General features: G+C 41.1%; 4 protein-coding genes across 5 annotated transcripts in view; 1 reads left to right on the forward strand and 3 right to left on the reverse strand.

The window, feature by feature from the left end:
- Positions 1–82: 82 nt before the first annotated feature.
- mest (mesoderm specific transcript) lies at positions 83–4,599 on the forward strand. Of its 2 annotated transcripts, XM_086268847.1 has the most exons (12): positions 88–350; positions 567–754; positions 832–911; positions 1,017–1,094; positions 1,188–1,324; positions 1,418–1,476; positions 2,492–2,532; positions 2,680–2,750; positions 2,854–2,955; positions 3,032–3,108; positions 3,447–3,510; positions 3,987–4,599. In XM_086268847.1, exons 2-12 carry the CDS (start codon positions 601–603, stop codon positions 4,102–4,104), a joined length of 981 nt encoding a protein of 326 aa, XP_086124973.1. In that variant the 5' UTR covers positions 88–350; positions 567–600; the 3' UTR covers positions 4,105–4,599. The 2 variants fall into 2 exon arrangements, with proteins under 2 accessions (XP_086124974.1, XP_086124973.1); XM_086268848.1 differs by lacking the exon at positions 3,447–3,510 and having other exon boundaries at positions 83–350.
- Positions 4,598–15,634, reverse strand: copg2 (COPI coat complex subunit gamma 2). The gene is made up of 24 exons (XM_086268846.1): positions 15,421–15,634; positions 14,798–14,850; positions 14,593–14,673; positions 14,424–14,495; positions 14,256–14,335; positions 10,799–10,874; positions 10,589–10,681; positions 10,353–10,439; positions 10,053–10,210; positions 9,818–9,951; positions 9,638–9,705; positions 9,263–9,451; positions 8,216–8,311; positions 7,821–8,064; positions 7,573–7,648; positions 7,347–7,450; positions 7,119–7,244; positions 6,955–7,023; positions 6,648–6,829; positions 6,421–6,550; positions 6,242–6,339; positions 5,755–5,893; positions 5,545–5,643; positions 4,598–4,958 (listed from the first exon to the last, which is right to left on the reverse strand). The coding sequence occupies exons 1-24, from the start codon at positions 15,632–15,634 to the stop codon at positions 4,828–4,830; spliced, it is 2,799 nt and encodes a 932-aa protein (XP_086124972.1). The 3' UTR covers positions 4,598–4,827.
- A 2,945-nt stretch (positions 15,635–18,579) lies between these two features.
- Positions 18,580–19,872, reverse strand: ucn3l (urocortin 3, like). The gene is made up of 2 exons (XM_086269044.1): positions 19,646–19,872; positions 18,580–19,319 (listed from the first exon to the last, which is right to left on the reverse strand). Exon 2 carries the CDS (start codon positions 19,307–19,309, stop codon positions 18,824–18,826), a length of 486 nt encoding a protein of 161 aa, XP_086125170.1. The 5' UTR covers positions 19,310–19,319; positions 19,646–19,872; the 3' UTR covers positions 18,580–18,823.
- A 2,611-nt stretch (positions 19,873–22,483) lies between these two features.
- Positions 22,484–26,997, reverse strand: part of col7a1l (collagen type VII alpha 1-like) — a 68,182-nt gene continuing 63,668 nt past the window's right edge. The window contains exons 107-108 of the mRNA XM_086268621.1: positions 25,155–25,226; positions 22,484–23,127 (exon numbers count right to left, since the gene is read on the reverse strand). Coding sequence (XP_086124747.1) covers positions 22,919–23,127; positions 25,155–25,226 — 281 coding nt within the window. The 3' untranslated portion in view covers positions 22,484–22,918. The remainder of the gene's footprint in view (positions 23,128–25,154; positions 25,227–26,997) is intronic.

Below are 26,997 nucleotides of genomic sequence, written 5' to 3' on the forward strand. Positions count from 1 at the left end.
ACCGGCAGGTGGCACTGTGCTTCTCTCCTGCAGTCAGCCCATCGAAGATCGTGTATAATAACGGCTAAGATGATGATGGCTTACTTAAGTGTTGACTGACAATAACCACAACCAACTAAGCTACTCGCTTCAGTCTCTTTCCTCGTGTACGTAGCGGCAGAGTGAGACCTCAGTGAATTTATTTTAATCTTTGAAAAGTGTCGCCTTATTCCGCTCGGCAGGAAATTCCTCCGCAGTAATGGATCCCAAACACGGGGCGAAGGTCTGCTGAAGACGGGTCACAGTGTTTATGAGAGTACAGCAACCTGCAGCAGCGTCGGTCTCGTAGAAGTAAACCGGTCTGGTGGAAGGTTGGAGTTGTAATGACTTATCGATCATTTATAGATAACTGACAGCGGGTTTGTCTCCTTTAATGAGTTGCACAGTGATAAATTACTGTTGCAGTGCAGGCAGCAGGAAGACATGGCCTTTCCTCCCCCCTTGCATCTGCGACAACTTGTGCATCGATGCGAATCTTGCAGGTTTCTTATCTAACGTGTTGTCGCTCATGCGTCCATCTCTCACAGGCAGGAATGCGACTCCCTCACGGCTGAGTTCAAGATGAGAGAGTGGTGGATTCATGTGGGTTTGATCTGCATCCCTTTGGTGGCCGTGTACCTGCACATCCCGCCCCCTCAGCTGTCCACTGCGCTGCAGAAGTGGCACAGTGCTGGGAAGGTCTTCCACTTCAGAGGCTGGAAAATCTTCTACAGAGGTAACACGTCAGTCTTAGTGCTACCATAACATGCCAGTCAAGCACAAATATGTCTTTGATCTGTGGTCTCTTCTCAGACTCTCTCGGTGCTTTGGGGAGCTCAGATGTCATCATCCTACTCCATGGCTTCCCCACTTCCAGCTATGACTGGAGCAAGGTGCCCATCTCTCTGCACATGCCCAGTGGATAAACAAATGGAGAACTGTAAGGGTGTGTTTGGGACCCCCACCTATCCTTTCTTTTTCCCCCTCCTCTCATACAGATCTGGGATCCGCTCACACAACGATTCCATCGTGTGATTGCGCTGGACTTCCTCGGTTTTGGCTTCAGTGATAAACCGGTGGGTGAAAGCTAGATACAGAAAATCCATCATTATACATCGACTGATTAAAACGTGTCTAACATGTGTTTTTACTGTGCTGTAATGTACCAGCGGCCCCATAAGTACTCCATCTTCGAGCAGGCCAGTGTGGTTGAAGCCCTGGTGGCCCACTTGGGTCTGAGCAACCAGCGAGTGAATCTGGTGTCCCACGACTATGGAGACACCGTGGCCCTGGAGCTGCTGTACAGGTTGGTGGTGTTTTCATGCAGGCTGCCAAAACAGTGTAAACTGATAAACTGCTAACCTGCTGTGGTTTTTCCTCTGTCCTTCTTCCAAACTAGGAGTGACCAAAATCGCACAGGTCATCTGACTTTAAACAGCTTGTGTCTTTCCAATGGAGGTACAGTGCGCTCTGTTATCCTTGGCTTTAGTATAAACAGAAGCTGCAGCTCAGATTTTCTGTTTGTTTTACATTTAAACTGAATATGTTAAGCTTTTTACAAAATCTATCCATTCAATGCTCTTTGTTTTTCTGAAGTCGGGTCGTGGTGGCAGCAGACTCCTGAACCATACTTTCCAGTTACTTCTGGAGGATTTCGAGGTGTTCCCAGACCAGATGACATATATAATCTCTCTAATCTTCTAGATTTACCCCGGGTGTCCTCACAGTTGTCTGTGCCTGGAAAACCTCCAAAGGGAGGTTGCCAGGAGGCATCCATACCAGATGCCCAAACCACCTCAGCGGGCTCATTTTGCCACGCAAGAGCAGCGGCTCTACTCCAAGATCCGTCTGGGTATCTGAGCTCCTCAAACTGTCTGCAGGAGGAAACTAAGCTATTTGTATTCACGACCTTACTCTTTTGGTCATTACTCAGCCTTGGACCATCAGAGATAGACGGTCCAACACCCACAAGGACATGGACACGGCCCTCACTTTGGTTATACAAGGACCTGATGGCCCGTAGCAGTGGGCTCAGAACCCCTTACTGCTGCAGTACACCACACAGATGCCCACAGAGAACCTGGTCCTTACATAATTGACACTGGTGTCTTGTTTTGGTCCCTTTTTCATTGGTGACAGGAGCCTGGTTGTTGCAGTGGCCACAAATCCTCTGCAGGGAGCTTTTAGGTAGACCAGCCGAGTTGTTCTCCCTTGGTTTCCATATCTGTGCATTTCAGCCTTCAATCTGCGTCTTCCAGTCTTGGGCAGCATTTATGAGGGGAGCTTCCACCCTTACAGATTGTTTTGCTAGACACTGTCTTGGGTGGTTACGAGGGCAGACGAAAGCGAGAGCTGCCAGATTGATCGCCAGTTGATGTAGCTCCTGATATTTGAGCGTTAATAATGCACGTCATTCCAGATGTTGTTCCGACGTGAAAGTCACAAGCGCTGCTGACACTTTTCTTCCTGACAGGATTGTTCCCAGAAACGCACCACCCACGGCTGCTGCAGATGGTGAGTCACGATTGTTTGCTTCATCCTGCTTTTTCCAGCCCATGTTACTAAATAAGCTGAGGAGGATGGAGTGAAATTTAAGGGGAGCTGTTTGAGTGGTAAACTTATCCTAGAGACATTTCTGTCCTTGTTTCTGTCCTCCAAAAGCTTCTGAAGGACTCGAGTTTTCTGGCTCCGATTCTGACGCGCCTCACTAACTTTGTGATCTTTCAAAAAGGGTAAGAGAGCCTGAGCCCTTTAGCACCAGAGTTAAAGCTGGAGCCCTGCATTAGGACATTACATAATTGGATAATGGACTTTGATTCGTTTCCTCACCGGCAGGATAGGAGAGGTGTTCGGCCCATACACGCAGCCCACGGACGCTGAGTTTTGGGACATGTGGACGGGGTTACGCTACAATGATGGCAACTTAGTTTTGGACAGGTGCGTGTGCCTGTTTGGTCTTTTGGCCTTTGTAACCTGCTCGCTCGCTTCTAACTTTGCCGCTCTGTCTCCGCAGTATTCTGCAATACATCAACCAGAGACTGAAACACAGAGAGCGCTGGGTGGGAGTGCTCACTTCCACGTATGTCCCACGTAAGTTCACTGTTGCGTCACATATCCCAATGTGTGTGTGTGTGTGTGTGTGTGTTAATAAATCAGAGGGCAGCTTTTGTATGGGCCAAACAATTTCTTACGGTGTCAGCAGCCTCAGGCAGAGAGCTGCTGATGCTAAGCTGCTTAGTCCATCTGTGATTGGAAGCTCAGTGCGTGTGTGTGGCATAGAGCTCATGAGAAATGCAACATCTTGGGAGAAATAATTCCAGTATATGCCTTTTAATTTAATCCCACTCGTCCTGTACCGCTCCTCCATTTCTCAGTGTTCCTCTTTCCATTTTTTTCCCCTCGCTCACCGTCTTCCTTGTGTGTTTCAGTGCACATGATCTACGGACCCCTGGACCCCGTCAACCCCCACCCCCAGTTCATCCGTCTTTACCAGTGAGTGCTCCTTCATCTGTTTCTTTAACCCCCACACCCGACAATCCAGATTATCCATAATGCCCCCTAAACTGGGGTAACCTTAAATGTGCTGAGTTTCCAAACTGCTTTGACAGATAAAAAGCAGAGCACCTAGCAGGTGATCCATCTGGGAATGTCATTTACCTCAGTGCACCTTGCAGTTGGGGCTGCGAAAGTTTGCAGGACATTATGTTAAAGAAGGAAGAAAACCATGTGCTGGTGACATTTAGGCAGCACAGCAGATTAGGGAGTAGCTTCGGTTGCCTTGAAGGCTGAGGCTGAGAATGGCTCTATTAATGTTTTAGTTTCTCACCCAAAAGTTAGAAAAATGTGCTAGATTTATTCCCTCATCAGAGCTGAGGATCAGTCACAAATGACTAGCTTTAAAGCTCTGTCTTTGTGTCCTTTGTGGCATGTTTTATTGAAACAGTCCCATGTTTTTTCCATTTCCTCAGGAAGCTGGTCCAGAAGTCAACAGTCACAATTTTGGACGAGCACATCAGTCACTACCCTCAGCTGGAAGATCCCACTGGCTTCTTAAATGCATATTTCAATTTTATTCACTCTTTCTGAAAGGAAACCAAATGCAACTGATTGTAGAACTATCGGATTATGTGTCGTACCAAATTGAAAGACGCACACGTGGTGCAACGAGCGATCGTGACGATTGTACCCAGATGAAATGCTGCATCGGCCTTGCGATTTAAGCAAAGCTAATTTACCAGCACCAATCCCTGAAATGTTCATTACTACCATGGAAAATGGGAAATGCAGGCTAAAAATGATTGTATTTAAATAGGTGGAGGTGACTGAGGGAGCACGGTAATGTCAAGTAATTTGAACTGGTGTTGGGGTGTGTCATCATTGAGTTTATTTGCGGGACCCTCTTGATTCCTTCCAGTTTGTGTTGTCTGTCCTGCTATCAGCTGTGATGAATTTTTATATAATTTTCTATATTTCTCTCGATGTCAGCAAGTAAATGTCAATTTTTCTTCAAATAAAACTAGTTTTCTAAAAAAAAAAAAAAATTTTCTTGATTTCCAACTGGAATAAATTAAGTAGCCAGAACTTGGACAGTCATGATTTATTGTAGTTTTGACAGATAACAAAACATGAGGACCAGCAGAAAATATAAAGAAACAGCGAGAGAACACTTTTTAGTTTATACACTAGAAGTAATAAAACATTCATGAAATAGAATTTCAGATCTGTGAAGAACTAAGTGACGTTTCAGGTGGTTGAACAGGGATGAAAGGTCTTCTAGTCGCGTTGGCACAAAGCTGTATGACGACCATTTTAACCCACCGAAGCCAAGATGACATCGACGACGTTCTCGTCTCCGCTACGAACCGTCACCTGCATGGTGACGCCGTCGGCCAGCGCGAGCCGAGCCCGAACCAGCACGTCGTGACCGCCGCGAAACACACCTTAGAGTGAGAGTGGGAAAGTTTTTACTCACAACATATACACATATTTACAGTATTTCTGTGAAGGTTCTCAGTCATCCAGGTCATCGTAGTCAAAGGAGCTTGGAAAGAAAAGCGTCTGGACTTCTTTAGGTTGCTTGAAGATGTTTCACCTCTCATCCGAGAAGCTTCTTCAGTTCTAAGGTCAAATGGTGGAGAGTCCCAGATTTAAACCCAGTGGGAGTTTCCCCCCCAAAGAGGGACAAAAGGACCCCCTGATGATCCTCTACCTAATCACATGAGCCAAGGTGTGAAAGCGGGTGTGGGTCCCAATCAGCCAGGGTTTCGGGTGAGCTCATTGTGAAACCTGGCCCCCACCTTATATGTGATTTCCTGAGGTCAGATGGCCCAGGATGTGAGTGGGTGTTAAGGCGTCTAGGAAGGGATCTCAAAACTGGATTATAGATGAAGAAGCTGAAGAAGCTTCTCAGATGAGAGGTGAAACGTCTTCAAGCAACTCAAAGAAATTTACAGTATTAATATTTTATAGATCAAGTTGAAGTTAAACTTGAATACAGTTATCAATATCCTGATATCAGACACTCACCAGCAAGGAAGAGGACGTGTGAGTTCTTATTTTCAGGAACTTTGTCGGAGCGCTCACATGGCTGCATTCCCAGGAAGTTGATAATGTTACCCACCGCCTCTGCACACAAAAACACAAAAAAGTTTCACGACAGTGGTTTAGGTCAGTTTATCCTATACATGCTAACTAAATAAAGGTTATATTACAAAATTAACTTCTAATTGTCCGTACCATCCAGAGTTCGTACAGATGCCAGGGCAAAAGTTTCTTCCTTCTCAAATTCGTCTCCTACTTCTTCCCACGCTGCTCCGAAATTTGGTTTCAGAACCTTCTGGATGTGGTCTGCAACCGTTACCTCTAGATCCTCCAACTAAAGAAAGTCGCCCAAAACAAAGGAAGAGGTTTAGTTTGATGCTAAAACATGTTAACCGCCAACGCTACCCGTCCGCCTCCTCGTACACACCTATGGTATCAATTTCAAAACCCTCGTTCACGATTTTCAGAAAACCTGACCCCTTACCTTCACCTTGAGATCGAGGTCACTGAGATTTAAACTTGTCCATGATTTTTAGTAGATACACCTGTGGTATCGATTTGAAGCTGCCTCATTTTTGCGTTAATGCATTCACACGTCAGGCAGCAGGATAATAAAAATACTCCTGCCTTTTTACAGCTGAAGGGCAAATATAAATAAAGTCACACATTTTCTATTACATACCACATATTCATCATCATAACCGTCATCGTCAGGCTCTCCTGTGTTGGGGTCGCAGTCCCTCACCAGGTACTTCATAGTACAGCTGAACGTACAAGACACTGCGAACAGACAGGAAGCATAAATCACCCAAACTTGGCATTTAAGCAGCTTAAACACTGGTGATGTCTGAATGTTCGTACCAGCTGTGGGGTCGTCATCGGGAAGCCGGATCAAAGTGTAACAAGAACCAGGCTGACTGTATGGGAGGCTTGGGGCAGGGACACAGTGTACGACCTCATAGGCCTCCGAGGGCTCCATCTGCACCACCACCTAGAAGAAAGAATCAAACATATTCACACGTTTCATATGCTGATATGTTTAAAAATATTATTAAACTTCAGGTAATTGTGAAACAAAACTGCGGTACCTTCTGCAGCAGCTGGTCGTTTAGAGTGTTCGTGCAGTCGAACTGGAACACCATGTGTCCGGCGAACGTGTGTTTGATGCAGCGCACCACGTATTCAGTCTCAGCCTCCGTCAGCTGCACCGGCTCCGAAGACTTGAACAGCGGGCCGAGACCCTGGAATTCTGGGATGGCCGCAAGTTGTTCTGGCAATGATGTGAACAAAAACAGATGTAAGACGAAGCAGGGATTTTATCAGCTACATCGAAATGACCACAAAGGTGAACGCACATCTCCGATCATCGCAAAACAACAGATGCTGTTCATTTACCCTGATAAATGTCCTGGCGTGATGGGGCCAGCTTTTCTGGAAGCTTGCTTGTAGCGACTGGGGCGATTTCTGAGCGGACAAATAAAATTGTTCTTAAAGATCTGATTCCTGAACGTGACAGTTTCTCGGTTACTAAAAAAATAAACAAATCCCTGTGGTCGTACCCGTTTTCTGCTCTGTGATTGGAGCAGTGGCCAGAGGGACTGTCTTCATATCAAAAGGTTTCTCTGAGGGCTCCAAGGTGTACTGGTGGAGGGACTTCTCCAAACCAGGAATGGAAACAGAAAGTCCTGAAACACACATACAAGGAGACTCAGCACATCACCTGCTGAGTGCTTGACAAACAAACTGCCTTGACGGCTCTTTTATTTTGAAAACCAACTGCAATTTACCATTAAAGATGTAGGCAGCATTCAGAGCCTTCTGCTTCTGCTGAAGCACGTTCATGTAGAAAGTAGCTCTGTCGCGCACCTCATCATCACTGTCCATCATACACCTGTGCAAACAGAGCTGTGTTAAAAATTATACCGCACTGACACACAAAGAGTTTATCCACTGTGTACTTTCAAAAGTGCACACATGCGCACACACATACACTCAAACAAAACCAATGAATACCTCTGCAAAAGAACCAGGACACTTGGCAGCAGATCATCATTCTGAGCTCCAAATTTAGCCAAAGCGCTGACAGCAGCTAAAAGTGGAGCATGACACAAACAAATGTTTTATCTCGTTAGTAAATAGCCTAAAAAAAATTGGAAGAAAATTAACTAAAGCTGCCAAAATAAGAAGTATCAGCCTCTGCCTATGGATGTTACAGATTTAAGGTCAAACTTCTGGGGTGCATGCTCTCCTACTCGTCTCACCTGCACGGACAGCCTCGCTCTCCAGCACCACTCGGTTGAAAATAAAGCGAATGTACTTGGAGGGCTGCGGGGTGCGTGGACCCTCTTTACCCATCAGGTGCAGGATCTTTGTGGCAAGCACAGTGTGCTCGCAGTCCTCGATAAACTCGCACAGATGGGCCAAGCCCGTCTCTTTGCTCTCAGGGTTCTCCTCGATGATGCTGATGATGCAGTCCACGATGGCCCGCTTGTACTCAAATCCACCCTGCAGGGAGAGAAGAGGTTTACAAAAAAATATTATTACAGTGACTCATTGTAGTATGCAGATTCTATATCTGTTATAAAAAAAACAAACACACAAGAAAACTCAAAAAGTCAAATGCCCAATGTAGACAATACACTTTTATATGACTTACATCATCTCTGAGCATGTTGGACAAGAAGTTCATCATGACGCTGTGCTTCCTGGGATACTTCTGGCAGAGAGCACTGATGGCCTGCACCACAACCACCTGAAATAAAAACACACATTTAGGACATCAGAAATCAGAACAAAGGTAATGGGATTTGTTTTTAAGTAGGAGCAAAGCACTAAAACTCATTTTAAAAATTGATCTTTTTTCTCCCAAAAGAAGCTAATATCCAGTTGTAATACCACAATGACACTTTTCATCTACAACCTGCATGTTTTCATGGCTGGTTTCCATAATATTGCGATTTTTTGTGTGGCAATATTATATCGATACAGGGACACCAAATATCGATGTGTTATTTTAGAAAACGCAAACGCAAATTCAGTACTATAAAATCAACTGGTTATTTACTCCACCAGATGGTGCTGTTCAGGTTTTTTCTAGTGACCTTCAGCGTAGAGGAAGAAGTTGATAAAGACAGCGATATTGGAAAAAGAAATCAACAAAGCACAGCGAAAATTTAACCCAAAGGTATGAGCTTATTTTAGATTTCCTAACCAGGACAGGACAAAGGGCACTGATGGCATTTAACCCTTTAAGACCTACCATAGAACCAAGTCCGCCAGAGCTTATATTATATGTTTACATGTTGCAGAGCCATTTTTGGGAGCATTTCAAGTTGCTATACATCAATACAACCATTACAGCCTAAATTTTAATAATATGCATGCATTAAGTGCATAGTAATTACATAAATTGCAAAAAGTGCAATAAACTACAAAAAAATTGAAAATCGTTTTTGTTTTTTTAACATATATTTCTAATTAGAGAAATTTAAGAGGTCGTCTCATCTGCCACCATCCTGCGACAACATTAGCAAGGAATGGCTAGCAGAAACAATATATCCCAATATAACTTATATATACTCAGCATATTGCAGTTGTTTAAAATTGCAATAATATTGTATAGTGATTAAGCCATTGAGAAAATATTGTAGAACTTTGTGCCTGAGAATATTTATGTGCATTATTTAAAACAAAAGCGCCTGACCTTGAACTCATCTGAGATCTCTGAGACAAAAGAGGAGATCTGCTTCATGAGCCGATCCACGCTGCTCTCACTGCCAGTCTTCAGAAGAGTGGTGATGGCTAGCGTGGCAATGCTGCGGTTAGAATCGGTGATCAGGTTCTCAAGGTCCAGGTTGCACGCAGTCACAGCTGATGGATGCTTCATGGCCACCTAGTGGACACAAAGGAAATATTAATGTAGTTATACTACATCCAGAGTTATGTTTTTAATTGTAATAGGTTATTTTTATGTTGCTGTGATTAAACAACTCATGGCTGTTTATGCATCAGTGTTTGGTACTTAAACCTTCCTTAAAAAACAAGCCATATTTTGCAGGAAGGGAGTGTGCAGCTGTACCTTATTGAGGGTCCTGACAGCAGCGTATCTTAATGCAGCTTTAGGAGAGCTGCAGAAGAGCTGCAACACTGCAGGAAGACGTACATTTAAAATGAGATTGATGCAGTAAGACAAAACTTGCTCATTTACAATATAAACTTTTTAGCACATTTATGAATAATATGTGAGTAAACTAGTAACCTGACACAGCAGGGGCCAGCTCCCTGGCAGTGCAGTTGGGCATATGGACAATAGCAGAAGCAGCCTCATACACCACCATCTCATTCTTGTTCCTCAGGCAGCTCTCGATGAAGTCAAACAAGGGGCTGTCATGACTGTAAATACGAGGATAAAACCCATGTCAACATGACATCAAGACTGAAATTTAGTATGCCCACATATCTTTTGTGTATCAAACTGCTGCTGGTCTACTCACCCTCCCTCTGTCTCGTCCAGCAGTTTACTTGCAATCCGGATGAGCATGCAGTAGGCAAAGGGAGACTTAAGACCAGACTTGGTGAACTTGTTGAGCATCTTGGTCACAGCGAGGCGGTCATTCTTCCTGAGGTGATACAACAGGCCCAGGGCGTGGTACTAGAGAACAGGACACAAATAAGCAGCCACTTTAAACTAATTTCTATTCAGGAATAATATTCACTATTCTCAATATTAACCAAATGAAGCAAACCGCACTAGAAAACATTAATTCTGTAGTTTTTCTTCTGTTCCTACCCACCTGAACCATGATGTTGTCACTGGAAGCAGCCTCCTGGGCTTCATTCACCCAGCGCTTCACCACATCATAGCTCATCTTCACCATGTGCTGAAGAATTGAAGTGGAAAGAACATTATAGTCCACCATGAAGGAAGTGAATAACAAACTTTTAATTGTGTAGAAATGTCAGAAAAATCTCAAAAGAGATTTTTTCTGAGAATAACACTGAAAGAAAAAAAAATGAGCCCAATTCATACCAGCGAGGAGACCAAAGCTGAACTGGACACACTGGGAACCTTGTCAACAATAGCCTGCTTCATGTATCTCTCAATAGCCTGCAGCATGGTCGTCTGTGGGAAAGACCGAAAAATTAAAAGATGCTTCAGTTTCTTACCTTAAAAACATGACATTAATAAGAAAAGACAAAAGCAATTTCCTCTTCTGAACAGAAATTAAGCAGCACTCACATCTGTAATCCTGCAGAGAGCTCTAATGGCAGGTCCTCTGTATACATCCTCCTTCCCAGTCATGTCTTTGGTCAAGCTATAAAATACCAGGCAAGAAATAAATAAAGACACTAGAATGCCAAAAGAAAAAGCACACTATTGCAAAAATCATAATTTTCTTTGCAAACAACTTTAAGATATTGTTCTCATCAGACTTTATACCATCAAATATTCCATTTTGCTAGTAATAATGGTTAAGAGGTGCACTGCTAGTACAACTATAAAACTGGTGTGCAAATACTTTTTGCTTATTTTTACTCTTCTGTTTTATTTGAGAAATAAGACATCAGTATGTACATAAATGTATACATAAAAGCTAGGGGTGCAACGATACACAAAATTCACGGTTCGGTTCAATACTTTGGTGTCACGGTTCGATATTTTTTCGATACAAAAAAAATGTTCATGCCTTCTTAATTTGTCATTTATTAAAATTATAAATATATATTTTAACTCAAAAGTACAGTTTTTAAATTTAACCCTAACCCTTGTGCGTGTTTCTTATTTTGACAGCGAATGCGCACCTGCGGACCACTTATGTGCAGCCCTGGTTATTTAGCTCGTCATATTGCAGCCACAGAAATTCTTTTGTCCATGAAACCATAAAGCTGCACTTTCTTTTTGCCTTATAGTCTGATTTGTCATAACTTTTCCGTTTTGTGGTAAGCTTTTCTTTGGCTGTCACTTCTTCACCCTGACCTGTCTTATTTGGCTCAGCAGAACTAAAATATATATCTGTCTGTGAAGGTTCTCAGTCATCCAGGTCATCATAGTCAAATATAAATCCTGCTGCTTTTACACACGCACTCACATAAGCTCAGCGATTCTCTGCGCGATCAACCTCTCACATGTTTAAGCTTGCTGCAGGAGATTTCACTTGTCATTAGGGCTGCTCGATTATGGCAAAAATGATAATCACGATTATTTTCACTGAAATTGAGATCATGATTATTTGACGATATTTATTTCGTCCGCCAGAGCTTTTTTTTTTTTTTTTTTTTTTTTTACATGCTGTAGTGCCATTTGTGGGAGCATTTCACGTTGCTATACATCAATACAACTGTTATAGCCCATATTTTAAAAATGTGTATGTATTAAGTCCATAGTAACTACATTAATTGCAAAAAAGTGCAATAAACTACAAAAAAAATTGAAAATCGTTTTTGTTTTGTTTTTTTACATATATTTCTACTTGGAGAAATTTAAGAGGTTTATCCCTCAAAGCTTTAAATACAAAAAAGTTGCAAAAAATAGTTTACAACAACAGGAAATTTATTTTGAGTGTCTTCATAGTTTTTTTTTTGGAGATACAGCAATTTTTATATACTGCAGGAAAAACAAAAAAACAATCCTATGATGCAAATTTGCAAAGAATGTGCATGTGCATCAAAATAAACTATTTCCAGCAGTGCAATTCGAGTTCTAAGGCCTACAAGTAAAAAACTACATTTTCCGCGAAAATGACGTCACTTGCGATAGTTCGCGTTGACGTCTTTTTCAATGTGGGAAGTGTTAAGAACAGCTGATCGGATCGGCAAAGCTGTTTCTGGAATATTATGTTTTTGTTCCTGCAAGCGCTTTTTATGCAATTTTTGCAAAGCTATATGTGGAAGGAAACCGTGACCTAGGACAAGCTGATGGCATAAGATGTAAGTACAACTCCTCTGGTTTCATATGGAAAAAAATTATTGTGCTAGCTTAGCGGTTCAGGTTCTACAGGGATTTAAAAATAGTTATACAAAACGAGGATGCTGCTCTGACCGGCTTTAAAGGTTTAACAATAACAATGTATTGAATAATGACTTTAAAAAATAATATAAAATAGTGTGCAAATACTGATAACAGTGCAAATGTTTGCAATATAAGAAATAAATGAAAAATGTGAACTTTGCAGTGTTGCTCTGTGGTGCAGCTACGACACCATAGCAAAGTTTACACACTGTGTCTACTTGATCCACGTCTGACTCCGCGAACCCATAATGTTTCCACACCACTGAAGTTTTTTTTCTTTACCTCTCTTTTCAACCAACGGCAGTCCACTCCTCTCCAAATAACTTCTGCTTAGCTTTCCGAGCTTCCCTCGGGTCCTCTTAATTGTTGTGACGCGTGTTCGAAATGCAGAGCAGTGCGCTTGATTTGCCACACGGAGCAGCGCGAGAGTAAAGCATGAGGGAGGGGCTAATAATCGGCTCAGTCATTTTTAATGATCGTTGAAAGCCCAGATCGTAATCGTGATTAAAATTCGATTAATTGAGCAGCCCTACTTGTCATGTTTGCATAGTAAGCTAACGATTAATAAGACGATGTCAGAGGAATTGGTGCGCAAATTATCATCACTCACAGATCAGTGCTGTCGCTCTCTATACACAGTTCGCACGATTGCAAAGTGAAAGCAAAAAAACAAGCGCAAATTCAAACGCGATTTCAATATTTCACATATTGACAGTGGCTCACCGATGCCAATGACATAATTACCCAGCTACATTTCTGAAAGAATGCAAAAGCATTGACACATATTTTTTCTTCCTACAATAGCCCGACGGGCAGGGCAGAGATAGATTTTGGTAGCCCGACTGAAAAAATCGCTAGCCCCAGGACGTCGGGCTAGCGATATTGCGAGCCCTGTATCTGATTGAGGAATCACTCATCTTTGGAAAAGAGAGTTTATTACAGAGAAATGGCTCTTTCCAAAATAAAAGCTATACTATCCGCTTCTTCTGGGCTATATTCTCAGCAGCATAAGGAGAATCATGTGCTAACAGCTGTCTAAATGACTCGGCTAAAGTTAGTAGCATGCTTGTTGTTTTTGTCTTTGCACTAGGATGATGTCGGCGTAAATGTGCAGTCATATTCGTTGTGTTCCCACTAGTGCTTTCAGGTTAATCTCGTTGAAATGACCTTAACGCCACAACACGGCAAATCTCCGTTAACGAGCTACCGCCGATCGCCCCGTGCGTGGGGCTAGACGGCCAACACGTTAACGAGCTAACTGCGCTAACACACTAGTTCACACCAATGTAATTAAGCATTGCATGGCACATCCAACATACTGTTTTACTTTAGTCCATGACTCGCTTACCTTCAGGGTCATACGTCACATGAAAACCAAAATAATTCCAAACACCACATCTGAATGAGGGTGGGGGAGGTGCCCTGCGCTCTTCCTCCTGACTATGCTGTCTGTGTTGAGCGCTCAGTGGATCTGCGCTCGACAGTGCAGCCTAGGCGGAGTAGTCGAACGCAGATTCACTGAGCGCTCAACACAGACAGCATCGTCAGAAGGAAAGTTGATAAAATAAATTACAAATGTTGTATTGTTCGATACATATGCGTACCGAACCGAAAGCACTGTATCGAACGGTTCAATATCGATACGAATATCGTTGCACCCCTAATAAAAGCCATTTAATGAACAAACCTGCTAGTGACGATGATGACATCCTCAGAGATGTTGGCCATCTCTTTGATAGTTAGATAGCACATCCTCCTCAAAGTTTGCTAGAAGAGAAATAGCATAAACCTGAATTAATTAAAAAGAAATGCTTAGCCAGTTAATTAGAGATCAAATGAATAGGGGACCTCTTACATCATTGGACTGAAAGAGCCTGGTCATTGCAAAGAAAGCCTCAGTGGCCTCTGTGGTCCCAAAATGCTCCCCCTGTGTGAACAAAGATATGAGAATGAGAGAAGATGGTGTCATGAACTCAAAGCCATACAGACAGCATAGTTTGTCTACCTTTTTTTTTTTTTTTTACCTGGTTGAGGAGATAGATAATCTTGGTGAGAATGTGGAGGCATCTTCTTGGATTAATGGGAGTCTCATTGAAGATGCGAGCCTGTAAACAAAAAACACACTTTTTATTTCAGTACACTGAATATTCTTTTCTTTGGTCCGTTTTTTTTTCTTTGTTTATTGTGAGCGAGGAACACGTTTTCAACAGCACTGATCTTAGGCTTTACCTCCTGCAAGACCGCACTCTTCTCCAGGTGCTGGAAAGGGTTTGAGCCACTTCCTAATGAGTTGAAATAGTTGTGTTAGAAAAATAATCCATTAAAACTTTACTGAACCTTATTCAAAGCAAACACATATATGAAGGGGTAGAGAAGAAATGGGCAATGAGAAACCAATAAGATAGAATCAATCCTGCTTTATATTAATTTGATCTTCTTATTAGCGTATGTTAGCTTGTGGATATCTGCAAATATCCAAACAGTCTTCCTTAACGTCAACAGAAACTGGTACAACTTCCACTCATATAAATTGGACTTGGGAGAGAAATGACAACATCCAGCTGACGATGCTAATACGGTCGGCTAACGCTGAACTACAGAAAACCGATGTTTTAGTAGCTGTGGATTTAAATGCAACGTCAACTCAGTTTTTGACACTCTCTTTAAACCATTATCTTAATCATACGTTTGTTTGCAAACCACATTTATCGCTCAAGGTAGCTGACAGGTAGCGTAGGTTTACCTAGCTAGTGAGCTAACAGGCTAGCACCGCTTTAGCTTCCACAACATAAAGTCCAATCAAGACTATTCAACGGTAACAACCGTTTAAAATTACAATTCTGCAGTCTTACCAGACTCCTCGTCTTTCTTATCAAATTTTTTAATCATTTTGAAAGCGCGAAGCTGACAGATGAGGCCAAAAGCAGCTCTCAATCTCGCAACAGATGAGAAGCTACTTCCACGTAGCCGAAGTGAAAACTGACGTCCGGTGGCAACGTCCACGTCGACGGAAGACACGTCAGAATATTTCCGCGTAAGGAGCGGCAGGGGGCGCTTCTGACACATCCTGACGGTTACTCGAATTAAAAAGTCCCACGAAAACAACAATCCATGCATAATAATCCTTGTCCCAACCAAATTGCATTTAATGTATAATAATAAAAATAAGGTATAAACAAGTAAATCCAATTTTTGTTTTGATTTTGTTAACACATTTGTCTCTTGTCTCTTAAGTGATTATAAACCAATTTATTAAACATCACCGTTAAAAAACAGTAATTATTCACTGCAGGCTTTGTGCCATGACATTTGTGGAAAACCTATTTAGCTGACACAACTTGTAGACCAAAGGCCCTTTTTCAGTCCTTTTTCACATTTTGTATTTCCACAGTCTTTTCTAAGTAGATTGAGTGAGTTACTCTAACCAATGCAACCCTATAGCTATATTACCTAAAGAAAAGAAATTCATTTCAAAATTGCCGTCCCCTATTTACACAACTACATCTACCATGAACTTTCACAAGGGTTTGATCTCCTGCCTTCATAATAGTTTGATTATTATATAAATAGTGTATTTGGGCAAAGATTTGAAAAATAAATATAATACTAATATTACAAAAAAACCCAACAAAAATAAATAGATTTATTTAAAAAAATTGACTATTGAAACGTCAGGCAAAGTAGTTTTCAAAAGTTGCTTGAATTGATATATATTAAGTATGAAGGTGACTAATTTATTTAACAGTATTTTTAGCTACTAGAGTATTGGTAACAGGGCTGAACCAGCTACAGCACAGAACAACTAAAATATGTCATGAAAAGTTTACCTTTGTTGCCTGAACTGAATAAACACAGCAAACACAAGCTCCTTGAAGATCAATCTCAAGCTAAGCAGCTACAAACAGCATATATCATAATCAGAATGTGACGATGAGGTGCTACTTCTGCGGGTATCTCAAGTGTCACAGTATAAAAAAAAACAACAACAAAAAAGTCATTAACGTGGTAAACCAAATTCTAATTTTAGTATGAAGTAGTCAAGAATTTAGAAGAAGGTGCTGAGGTACATCACAGTAGTCATATTTGATTTAGGAGGGTAATTGCACTTGGATAAAAAGGTGTTTTTTAATGTGTTTGTCCTTGTTTTAATTTACAGGTATGTCTACCAGAGGGCAACAGGTCAAAGAGCAAGTTTCCAGGGTGAGAACTGTTTTTTTTACTGATTTTTCAGGTTCTTGGGTGGTATCTTACGTTTTCTATGCACGGTCAGTTATATTTTGTGCTGTTTATTAGCATCTGGACAGCCGTTATAACTGCTGCAGAGCATCATGCATACCACACTGTTCCACAGTACACCAGGATGCTTCTATAGTGATAGCGATAGAAGGTCACCACCACTTTCTAATCTATACAGTTCTTCTTCAGCGAGCTCGGGAAATGAAGGCACCACTGACCCTCCTTAACTGTAGTGTTGACAGACCAATAGGGGTCGCCACGGCAGATCATGTACCTTTCCTTCTCATTTGTTCACCTTTACTACATCTTCTTCTCTGCGGTCTCCGTGGCATCACTACTTGTACGCTTTGCATCTTCACTGTCACACCTGTCTCCTTCTCATTCACACACGTGTCCTGTTTTTTTTTTCTCTCTCTTTAGGCTACCGACCGTCACAAACTAGAATGTAGCTTTCATAAATGACCACAAGAGGGCGACATTATTCTTTGTAAAGAATGGTTTTCTGGGGCAGGTGAATTCAAAATCCAGATATGCCAATTTCTTGTTTGTTTTTTGACACACGTATTGCCCAGCCACATTATTATTATCCATCACTGCTTATTGCAATCTCCCAACTTCAAAATCCTATCTATTTATAAATAGAAGACATAAAAGAATAGAAAGGTAGGGTGCCCTCTTGTGGTAAAGCCAAGCAATAGCAACACTAATTAAAGTTTATACCTTGAAAGTCTGTCCCTTAAGCATATGTTTGCACTGTAATGTATTACTTGCTGACAATATGAAGTGAAATATGAATATATCTATGATGAGACAAATTTGGGTGATAAAGTGTTTTCATGAAGGTGTGTGAGTCGGGCTTTAACTTTGTGAACAATGAAGTGGTGAAAAGATCTTTTCTAAGAATATATAATGAATCTCAGTGATATAGATATTGCATATAAAGAGGCAAATGTATGTCGTTACACCTGCTTTATTTGAGGAAAAATAATCCTTTATTTTGAGTATAAAAATAAGAGACATCTGATGAACACATACATTCCCATGCAATTGCATTTTACTGTATTTCATGACCTTGCAGATGATTTGTACAGTATTTTTTTTTCTCAGTGTTGTTTTTCGGCCACATTCAAAGTTCAAAACTTGAATCTGAATTCATACTTTTTTTTAAACACAAAGCTTCTTAAATAAATAAATGAAGAATGAAAAAGAAAAAACCCCACATATCCTGGAATTAAAAAAAACATTTCTCAGGACATCAAATTATTATTAGATTATGCAACAGTGCTGCATTTTTTAATATTTATTTATTTATTGCTGTAAGCAAAACCAGCTGCTTTGCTCATCGCGTCCAGTTATTTGAATTTATTGAGTCTGGGCAAAACAATCACATTAAACATTAATTTAACCGAAAAACCGAGGACGTGTTTTAGTCATTTTGTTTGTCTGCTATAACAAAGTACTTGAGAAAGTTTGTAATTTAATATAGGTGGATTATTCGCACGTACAATAAATGCATAAATAAACATATTTAATGAACTAAAAATAAATCAATCAATTACTTTCAAAAGAAGGCAGCAACAGCTAATTTATCCGCTCATATCTTCTGTAACATTTAACCTTGGTTTTAAAACATTTTTCAGTAGTTATCTACTTTTTCACAAGTTCCCTTTCCTACGAATATATACATATATATATATATATATATATATATATATATATATATATATATATATATATATATATATATATATATATATATATATATATATATATATATAGTAAACGTGCCTTTGCTGTTGGAAATGGTCTCAGTGATTTGATCTGGAGAAAAGAAGGCGTGAGATTATTTCCTTTTACAGGCGAACAGCTGAATTTAAAGCCTGTGTATTATTAAACACGGCATCGTTCCCCCGGAGAAACAAATGGATGTTTACTTGGATGATAAGAGATGCTAATTTATTAGACTTTGAGAGGCCAACACTGGTCATGGCTGTCTGTTAAATGAAAGTTGTCCATGTTTCATTTCCTCCGTCCAATTTGCGCCAGCAGACGCGCGTTCTCCGCCGCCTTGGCTCGCAGGTTTTTGGCCTTGGCCACATCAAAGAGCACGTTCATGATGTTGGTCGGGACGTCCAGGGACAGGGTCAGTCTGCTCCTCCGGTCCCCTTTGTTGCTGTTGCGGAGCATCTGGCCCCTGAGCTTGGTCCGGCTCAAGAAGCGGTAGTTTGCGGGACTTGAAGTCCTTTTTTCCCGACTGGATTCAGCAGAGGAGAAAGAGGACGACGACGTGGAGGATGAGGAGGAGAGATACTCCGCGGACTGCATGAGGGACCCCCAGCCGTCCCCAGTGGAGTAACCAGGCTCAGTTTGGTCATTCCGGACCCCGAGTGCCAGCTGGTCGTCGCAGAGGAGGTCGGGGCGCGTCTGGTAGAGACGGAGGCACAGGCTGGAGGTCGGTGTGCACAGGACCGAGAACAGCAGCAGGGTCTTTAGGGACGACAGCATGCTGTGTCCTCTGGGACCAAAACAGGTGAAGAAAGCCAGAGAATATGAAGTTTTTCTCGCATCTAATCTTCAGCAACGCATGTCAGTGAATTTCATCTTCACTGAGATGCAAAAATAAACCTTACTAATATGCCCATTCTGCATATTAATAGTAAATATTAACAAGTACCCTAACAAATCTTGTTAAAATCTACTCTAAGAGTACAGGATTTAGTTTAAAGTCCGATGGATCACAAAAAGCCGGGATGTTTTTAATGTGAAGTTTAGCGCATAAAACTAAAAACAATATTTAATAAAGGTCACAAACGTGTGAGCAATAATGTTCGTGCAACTTACCACTCGTATCCTTTAGTTATAATAATACTTGTATTAAATATAGTTGGAGAGGTTAAGCAGCACTTATCCCCTCAAAGAAAGCGCAAAGAAGGCGAAATCCTCAAGTGAGGTTATTATGAGAAATCCCGATGAACCAACACTGTTTGCGGAGGTCAACAGTGCGCACAGTCTGACCAGCAGCGTCTCCTGCTCGTCCATTCCCACTGTATTCTTTTAGTAGAGCCATCAAAACGCAGCCCTACGCCAGCAACAACGTCATCCCGTTGACATTTTGGTTCGCAGTGAGCCATCCCATTGGCTGTGAAGCAATGAGGTAGATGAATGAAGAAAAAAAAAAGAAGAAAGTTGTGGCCTCCTGTTGGTGGACCGAAGGCGTCACGACTATTGAAACTTTTTTTTCTGCCTCGCATCAGACTTTAAAAAAAGTGTTTCATGTGCAGCTGCTCCACGGTAGCCTGTAAGAGTCCCAACATCTTTAAGTCATTCAGTAGCATTTGCGTGAAACTGACAGGTTTGCGGTTGATCAGCACCACGGACAGCTCCCATTGACACGTTTGTTCTCAGCTGAGCGCATTTGACGCTTATCTCAGGCGCACTTGGCAGGATATGTTTGGGTTGTGGATCAATAGTTAAATGAAATTGTCTCACATTATAATATTAGGCGTGTCTTCAGAGGTTTCCCAATTACCGCTGTTAAAGCTGCACAAAGAGCGGATCCATTTATGATTTAAAGTAATTAAAAAGTAATGGTTGCAGTGATGAAAGGATGTTAAGGTAAAACAGAGAGGATAAAAAAAAACAATCAGACCAAATTGGGTAGAGGATGGCGATAGAAAGAACGAGGAGCCAGCACAGGTACAGAAAACCAAACATCTAAACCTGCAAGCGTAAAAACCATAGGTGGGGCTGTCACACCGTCAGCTGAAAGAGGACTGGAAAAGTTGGATTTTCTTTGAGATGCTCTGCAGCCCGGGTCCAGAGAGAAAGTGACATAGAAGGTGATTGATCTGGTTATATTCAACTATGAATGTCATTAGTTAAAGCGTATTAAACCTTATTATATAAAGGTAGAAAGCGCTCACATTACATGCACTGTTTTAGACAATATCTTTCTATAATGAATATATCATTGTATGTTCATTATAGCGAAATGTAAACCTGTAGATTCTAGAACAGGTCATAAATATAACTCTTCACTTTATCAAAGCAAATTAAAGTCCTTCAAATACAATATTGTCTCTTTAGCTCATTTTATATATTAATTTCAACAAGACGAAGAACTGAATGAAGAATAAAGGTGCAGAGTTTAAAAGTTTCCCTGCTCTTTCAGATGTCTCCATCGACATCAGTTTCACATCTATTAATAAAGAGATGAGCATTTGTTCCATTTGAAGTTTTAATAAGTTGAGTGACACCACATATAAAAACTTCTGTGCGCGATTCACAAATGTTTCTTCAAAAGAGACGAGAGATATCTGAGATTTTCTAGAGAGCACTGTGTTTTAATTACCGTTGAGTGTACACATGACACGCAGCAGAGTTGATGTACATTACAATGTCAGAATGAAAAAGAGCATACAGGGGGAGACGGCATCAAAGGGCGCTGGGTCAGGGTCTAATGAGCAACTTCACTCACCTTCATTAATATGAATGTAAGTCTTCACAGCTGGAGTAATTGCGTTCCGTGACACACGAGGCAATGAGATATCCTCCTCCCACTCCAGCTTCCTCCGCAAGTGATCTCTGAAATGGAATTACATGCCCCCTTCAACATCAAGGGGGACAAAAATCCTACATTTATTACATTGACGCTGGTTTGTGTTGCTCTGCTTAGGAGTGAAGGCCTATTGACCACAAAGCACTTTCTTGCTACTGTTTATACTTATAGGTTAAAGGTTGAAAAGATTAAAAAACAGCTAAGTTGTCACTGAGCTCACAAGGCCTAAGAAAACCTTAAGTAGTGAGGCTGTCCTGCATCTGCATGTGTCTTCGCAAAGCAAGTTGTTTATTTTTCCTCATCTCTATTTGTCCCTTTATAACTGGATTGGTTCAAAAAGTGTAAATGTCTACATAAGAGTTTAGCAAAATCTACAAGAAAAAAAATGGCAACTTGAAACTATTAAATATGAAATTAAGCTTATGCTTTAAGAACGTTTTAATATTTCTTTTGCCTTGTGCTTAAATTAAACATTTTTAATTTTATAATGAGATTTCTTTATGTCTAAAAATATCAAGTAGACATATCAAGCATCTTTGCGTGTGGGTGTACATCAGAGTACAGAATCGTGACTAATATGAAGGAAGCCTCTTGGGGCTTGTCTCCTCTGTCAACTTGAAAAACACTATTTTTACAAACCAACCTGAAAAACAGATTAGAGATATGAAAGAACTCAGGAGCAACAACCTGGCAACTTGAGAGCCTAAAATGTGTCGTGCATTTTCATCTGTCACACTGCCAGAAGAGAAAAAAACAACAACCAAAAAACTTCAATGCGTGCTGCCCCCTCATCAACACCCACACAGGAATCCCCAGCTACTGCTGAGTCGGTCTGATGGAGAGTCCTCTAAAACAGCCCCTGCGTGAGCTCCCACACTGGGCCCCTGTTGGCCCCTCATCTGGCTCCCAGCCTGACCCATAACACCCCCTGCCAAAGAAACATATGTAGTGGTGGAGGAGTCAGCAGGCAGTCAGCTATCAGCTTCTCATTTCTGCACCACACAGGATGTAGGGCGATTGACAAAACATAAGAAAGGTGACAGTTATATAAAGAGATACGCTCTAGCGAGCTGGAAAATGAAAGAGGCTGGCATGAAAAAGACAAATCGTGAGGTGGATTTAAGATTTTTTTTTTTAGTAATGTTTATTTTTGGCACGTTTACATTCAAAATCTTTGTCAATGTCAGTCTATTTTAGTAACACAGCTGCAAGAAAACATACTTACATGTGCAGATGTTATGTGAAATTAAGAAAAAAATCATTCACATTTAGACTACATCGCATCCCATTATCCATATATAACAAATTGAAAAACATCTGTTAAAATATATAAATAAGAGCAATGCAAAATGCAAAAACAATAACATTTTACACAGTTATGTACAAAATTAAGCATCTTGTTTGGGGGTTGCTGGCTCAGTCTCCAAGGTTCTGCGGCTGTGGAGGTGTACATTTTTTTTTATAGCATCTATAGTATCCGCACATTCATATTGTATAACCAAAAATCTCTTCAAAGCAGGATTTTTTTTCAGTCACTGGATTAACTGTTTGAAGGATTATTCCCTGCGCGATCTGATTGGTCCCCCCATAACTCGACTCTCCGCCTCACACCATTCCTCGCACTCATGTCTGGAGGAGAATCTGTTTTGGTTGCCACCACAGCCCCCGTAAACAAACGGTCTGCATTCCCCCGATCGGGCGTGGAAGTACCAGACCAGAGAATAGTCTGAACAGGCTCCTTCTGACATCGGCTCCAGGCAGCGGTCTGTTAATGAAAGAACAGGTAGATGAGGAAAAGCGTAAAGCTGCCCTTCAAACTGACATGCTGTGGAGTCACTCTACTTCAGGGGTGGGGGAACTCCAGGCCTCAAGGGCCGGTGTCCTGCAGGTTTTAGATATCACCCAGGGTCAGCAGATCTGAATCAAGTGTCTAGTTCATTTCCAAACCTCTGGTGAACTTCAAGACATGTTGAGGAGATACTTTAGCCATTTAAATCAGCTGTGTTGGATCAAAGACACATCTAAAACCTGCAAGACACCGGCACTCGTGGCCTGGACTCTATTTTCACAAGTGTTAGATTCTCAACAAAGTGCACAGAATATGTTTTGTTGAGTGTATACTCACTTTAACTACAGTTATGGTCAGAAGTTCACACACACATTTGAATTTAGCTTGGATTTTTCTGTGATCCAGGCAGGGATCAAAGTATACACGCAGGATCAAATATATACATATACTCACTTAAATCTTTAAATAAGTGATAAGTTCTACAATGTCTTAACTTGACAAAGCCAAGGCCAGTTAAATTCTCTGTTGTCATCACGATTGACTACAACTGGTAGTTTTCCCTGCTTAAAAAAGGATTTGTTTGACACTACTGATTGAACTGATCAATACTAACAATGGGAAAGTCCAAGGAACTCAATGAAGATCTAATAAGGAGAATCTCTTGGAGCCATTTGTAAACAACTGCAGATTCCAAGATTGCCTAAAACATCCATCTTTTATATCCGGGCCCAAACTCTGCTGCAGGTCCATAAGTCAAACGATCACTGCAGCCTCACTAAGAGCTGAAAAACTGTCTAAATTCTTTCATCTGTAATAAAATGATCAGCGTTCTGCTCTACCAGGTGTAACAATTGAGTTTAACATCCAGGCATCCATGAAAACAGAATTTATGACATTTAACGGAGTTAGACGTTAGCAGGGAGTTAGCTCGCTAGTTTCCATCTAAACATAATACAGCATGTCCTGACTGCAGGGTTTTGGAAACAAATTAAGATGCACAGCTCTGCTATCACTTCCAACATAAATGGAGACAGAAAACTAAACAGCAGTGATGTTTTTAGGGTTACTGAAGTTTGGCTAGCTGGTATATAATGATGTGCTACGTGATTGCTAGCGACACAGCTATGTTAGCATAATATAAACAGTGAAGCTTGAGGAGGAACTCTAACTCTTTTCCACTCAAAAGTTAACATGAGGATTCTCGATGGTCAGAGACAAATGCAATCGCAATCGCATGGCAGGATGCTGTAAACGGACCAAACTTCAGTCGGGACTCGGGAGAGCAACTGAGATCATCCATCCACAATACGAGGTTAGTCATTAATATACTGCTGCATGGGCTGGGCTGTAGTTACATGTAAGGTTTTAAAAACTGAGCTTTAAAATGAATAGCGGTAATAAAAACCAAGAGAGGCCGATAGTGATCACTGACTGTTTTTAGGGGCTTTTTGAGGTTAAATAGAACAAGATACAAAGCATTAAAACATGTTAAATACACAACAGCCTTGTTAAACGCAGGGTAGTTTGGGCCCAGAAGCAGGATTCATCACGTCATCACTTAAAGACCGGATACAGTTTATTTAGCTACTAGTGCTGACGATAAAGGACAGTGTAACTGATAATGATTACTATTTCTTTTTAAATTTATTGTTATAACTGATTATTAGTGCAAATTGTAGCCATATTAATCATACAGTGTCTGTTGCGACAACCCTAGCTGTAACTTAAACTTTATTTTCCTTCTGTAACCGATCCAACCCCTGGGAAATAAAACAGATAAAAGGGTATTTTGAAATGACTGAAAACTTGTTGTGGAAGCTAATATTTCTCCCAGGTTCTCCCAGGTCTATGTGAAAACATTCAAAAAGCTCGAGTGTCTTTACTATGAAAAGGGTGTTGAGTGACATCAAATTTATAATTTTGTTTTGATACACAAAGCAAATAAAGGGAACAAGAGAGGAGGGAAATAGACACAAACAACATCAGTTTTCTTGGTAACTCACTTGCTGTGTTTCTTCCATATACCCTTCTCTTCTTCCTTTGTCCCCACTCCACAGTCCCTCCATCATGAGTATCTGAAGCCAGAAACAAAAGCAATTACTGATACACAATAAAGAACCACCTTCACTGGACATTACGAGTGCCAGTGACATTTTAGCTCATCCAGCAAATTAGCGAGAAACAGTTCTGGGCCTTCCGATCATCAACTTTCTGTTTTTCGTGCCAGCTATAAAGTACAAACTTTTGAGGGAATTCATATCCTGCTATCATTAAAGCTAAACGATAAAAGGGGAAATCCAAAAGTATCATTAAAAAATTATTGATAGAGCTGGAACGAACTTTGAAGCACTTCAGCTTTTTGTTCTACAAGGCCTGCTGTATTGCTTTCCCTTCATCTGGATTTATCAAACAACATCACTAATGTAGGGTTTTACTATATTCAGAAAGTGAACAATAAACACTCAGTTCTGAGAGAGACGCTTACATAAAGGAATTCTTCATCACAACAAATGATTTTTGCACGTGGATTTCATAAAAAGGAGGCTTTTAAAGAAATCAAGCACAAGCTGACCCCCTGATTATAAATACACAATGAAATTTAAATCACAAGTAAACTCAATAATACCAAAATACAAAAATACCAGTGGAGCATCTGCCTCCATTTCACCCTATCCCAAGCAACTTTTTGTGTGACACCAATCTTCTGCATGTTCTCCTTCACTACACTCCATGAACCTCGTCTATGGACTTCCTCTGTTCCTCTTTCTTCAGTATCTTTTGTCTGGTATGTGCTCTATCCCTCCTCTGCGCATGTCCAAAACCATCTCAGCCTGCCAACTTTGTCTTCGAACTGCTCAGCCTGAGCTGTCGCTCTGATGTACCCGTCTCTAATCTTGTCCATCCTGGTCCCTCCCTAAAAAATCTTAACATCTTCAACTCTGTCACCTCCAGCTTACAGCAGGTCTCACTACCGTCTTGTAAACCTTCCCTTTCAGTCTTGCTGCCACAAATCACCCCTGGCACTCATCTCCACCCACTCCACTTTGTCTGCACTTTCTTCTTCACCTCTCTTGTGCACTTCTACTGAGTTTGGATGGCTGACCCCAGTTATTTTAAACTCACCAATCTTCACTATCACTTCACTGTTATATCTGTCTTCCTCTCATTCACACACTTGTATTCTGTCTCGCTTCAAGTGACGTTCATCACTCTTCTCTTAAGAGCATACCTCCACCTCTCCAGGCTCTCTTCCACCTACTCCCCACTCTCATTACAGATCACAATGTCGTCATTGAACATCATAGTCCACGGAGACTCCTGCCTGACCTCATCTGTTAAGCTTTCCATCACCGCTGCAAACAAGAAGTGGCTCAGAGCCGATCCCTGATGTAATCCCATCCCTACCTTGAACCCATCTGTCACTCCAACTGCACACCTCGCCACTGTCTTGCTGTCCTTACACGTTTTCACTCCTTGGGCATCCTCTCATGAAAACAATCTGGTTTTAACACAAAAAAATCCACTACCCACTCTCCTAGACATCTGCATACATCCACAGGTATGCAGTCGAAAGTTTTAAATGTTTGTACTACAAAAGTAATAAAATATTTAGCCCACATGTGAAGAAAATCCTTCATTCTTGGGTTTTGTTTTTTTTTACAAAAAGATGCTTCATTCCTTGTGAAGAATTTTATCCATTGAGTGCTCACAATCTAGCATTTCAGGACAGATAAGAAGAGCTATTCACGTGAGGTTTATAAGTTTATGTAAGTATCCGCTAGAGGAATATTGTCCATCTTAATTATTTGTTGTAAAACATCAGATTTCGTGCAACAAAACAAGTGA

Source organism: Aulonocara sp. 'chitande type north' Nkhata Bay, linkage group LG17 (assembly GCF_057382095.1).
Source record: "Aulonocara sp. 'chitande type north' Nkhata Bay isolate Kocher_YH1m ecotype deep benthic linkage group LG17, A_spYH_male_GT1.1, whole genome shotgun sequence".
Lineage (NCBI taxonomy): Eukaryota > Metazoa > Chordata > Actinopteri > Cichliformes > Cichlidae > Aulonocara > Aulonocara sp. 'chitande type north' Nkhata Bay.